Source organism: Pundamilia nyererei, unplaced genomic scaffold, assembly GCF_000239375.1.
Source record: "Pundamilia nyererei isolate P.nyererei 1_Seehausen unplaced genomic scaffold, PunNye1.0 scaffold00057, whole genome shotgun sequence".
Taxonomy (NCBI): domain Eukaryota; kingdom Metazoa; phylum Chordata; class Actinopteri; order Cichliformes; family Cichlidae; genus Pundamilia; species Pundamilia nyererei.
Genome location: NW_005187458.1, coordinates 2,676,836 through 2,679,399, shown reverse-complemented (window position 1 = coordinate 2,679,399; position 2,564 = coordinate 2,676,836). Strand labels below are relative to the sequence as shown.

At 38.7% G+C, this 2,564-nt stretch overlaps 1 protein-coding gene across 1 annotated transcript in view; it reads right to left on the bottom strand.

The window, feature by feature from the left end:
- Positions 1–865, bottom strand: part of ntmt2 (N-terminal Xaa-Pro-Lys N-methyltransferase) — a 17,095-nt gene extending 16,230 nt beyond the window's left edge. The window contains exon 1 of the mRNA XM_005734278.1: positions 439–865. Within this exon, the coding sequence (XP_005734335.1) occupies positions 439–634 (196 nt within the window). The 5' untranslated portion in view covers positions 635–865. The remainder of the gene's footprint in view (positions 1–438) is intronic.
- Positions 866–2,564: the final 1,699 nt, after the last annotated feature.

Below are 2,564 nucleotides of genomic sequence, written 5' to 3'. Positions count from 1 at the left end.
GTGTGTGTGTGTGTGTGTGTGTGTGTGTGTGTGTGTGTGTATGGACATACTGCAAATCAATTTCCCATTGGGGCAATAAAGTTACCATTGAACCATTGGAAAGACATAAGTTAACTAAATCTGAGAACAAGCCATAGTTAGAGGTAAATCCTGGCATTCTAGGTAAGTGCAGTGGTGGTGATACAGGATTTAAAATCATACAAATCAATATTTACGAGTAACCGTCTAGATACCCTCTAAGAATAAGGATCAGCATTATCCGAAGGAGTCTATAATGTGCCCTGAGGTGCAGTAAGAACAACCTTTTGTTATTTTAGCTATTTCAGCAACCTGACTTTGGCAAAACATGGGTAGGAAAAGAAGAGAAGAACACATCACACCTGTCATGAAATCAACATTCAAGAAAAAATTTTAGTACATTTCTATGACCCATCTTACCCAGTGGAACCTTCTCTAGCAGGTACAGGTAGCTGGCAAAGAACTCACTCCTCAGTGTGTGGTGTAGGTGAAAGGACATGCTGTGGCGACACATGGTGTCATCTGTCCCTTTCCAGCGGTCCCTGAATGCCTGGTGAGCACCCTTGTACTCAAAGTTTGAGGAGCTGTTTTTGTCATTTTCAAGTGTAATCTCCATTTTGTCCTGTTGGTCTTTTTATCCAGAAAGATCTTGAAGAGCAATGGTACAGCAGAGAAGTCTAAAAGTCTGAATACTGTGGTGCCCGTTTAGGATACTGTTTCTCCAGCTGCTGCTATATCTGTCTAGCTGAGTGTTCAACAAGTCTCTGCCAGTGTTCAAATAACCAGCAGAGATCTTTTTCACAGGAAGCACACAGGAGGTGCCACCAGATTTACAGATCACCTGCTAGAGACACTGACTGTAAAGAAGTGAGAAGGGGGCAGGGCATAAATGAAAGGACTTATTTCTACAGGAACTCGTGACCAATAAGCCCACAGAAGGTGACTGAACTGCAGGGTTTAAATTCCAACAAGTCCTTACACCCATATTTATGACTTGATCCTAAAAACAGCGTTGTCTTATCAAGTTTGTATACTCTAGAATTAAAATACCACAGTTTAGACAACAGGCAGCAGTTATTAAAAGCTCCAAGATTCTATGAGTAAATATGACCAGACAGGAATATTATTCATTATTATGAAATATGAATTGAATGCCATTTTTATTCAAGGTCATTTATTCAAAACTTGGAATAAATATTAATTGAATTTATAAAGTTTTCCACTTTTTTAATACTGTTGAAAAAAATTGGGAATAATCTAAGTTCAGACAAGTTAACAAAATATGTGTTAGTATATCTGTACCCAAGTTGCAAAATAACCCTGGGACTGTCCAATACAGAGTAACAGGATGTAAAACGCAAGCTGGGACATCATACTCTAAGAGGCACAAATGAGTGGCAGTGTGCAGGAAAATTTGTCCAGCATATAGATTAGAAGTCCCCAAGTCCCCAACACATCCAAAGGTGGTTGAAAACAACAGGGCTTAGGTCCTGTGGGTTTTCCAATTCCAAACCCCAAAACTGAAAGTGTGGCTCCATTCTTCTGATATTGTAAAGATGGGGATTTTAACATGAGATTCTATGGCAGGCGTGCCCATAGTCCAGCCAGGGGGCCAATCATGGCCCTAGGTCAGATTTTATATGGTCCCTGGCTCCTACCATAAAATGTATTATTTATAGTCAACAATCATAAACAGAATTAATAAAATGTAATTTCTCTTTTCACCATGAGTTGGAAAGTGAAATTACCAAGAAGTGCATAGGAGTTTTCTACACTCACACAATAAACACAATAGTAAGTGTCGTTTAAAATAATCTGAAATGCTGATATTCAGCAGCTTCACTGAGGTTTCAGGTATGCCAGAGAGCTCAATCTTTTTTCTTTTTTTTACACAATGATTCATTGATTTTTTTTTTGGAACAATACAAACAGCAACAAATCAGCACAGCCAAATACAAACAAGAAGAAGAAGAAGAAAAAAAAACAAATACAGGTACATGAGTTACAAGTGTACATGTCTGGGTCAAAATATGTACAGTGTTCCACATTTAAGGTCAAGAGAAAGAAGAAAAAAAGGGAGAAAAAAAGAGGGATATTAATTATTATGTTTAAAAACAAAATGTGGTCTCCCTTTATGCAATAGCACAGCAAGGTCACGTGGTAGGTGATCAAGCAAAGGCTGCCATATCCTACAGAATGCATCACAATTGCCCTTTATGATGGCACTAAGGCGCTCCATTGGCAGCACCTTGAACGTTTCTCTGTACCACTGTGTAACAGTGGGGTGCTGTCTCTGAATCCATTGAAACAGTACACATCGTCTCACTAAATGTAAAAGTTTACATAACAAAAGCATTTGTACAGAAGACAGAGAAAGCTCTTCTATAGATAGACCCAAAACGAACAGGACAGGGTTCAGTGGGATCGTCTGGTGAAAGATTGAGCGAAGCGCTATACAGGGAGTGCAGAATTATTAGGCAATTTGTTTTTTTGAGGAATAATTTTATTATTGAACAACAACCATGTTCTCAATGAACCCAAAAAAC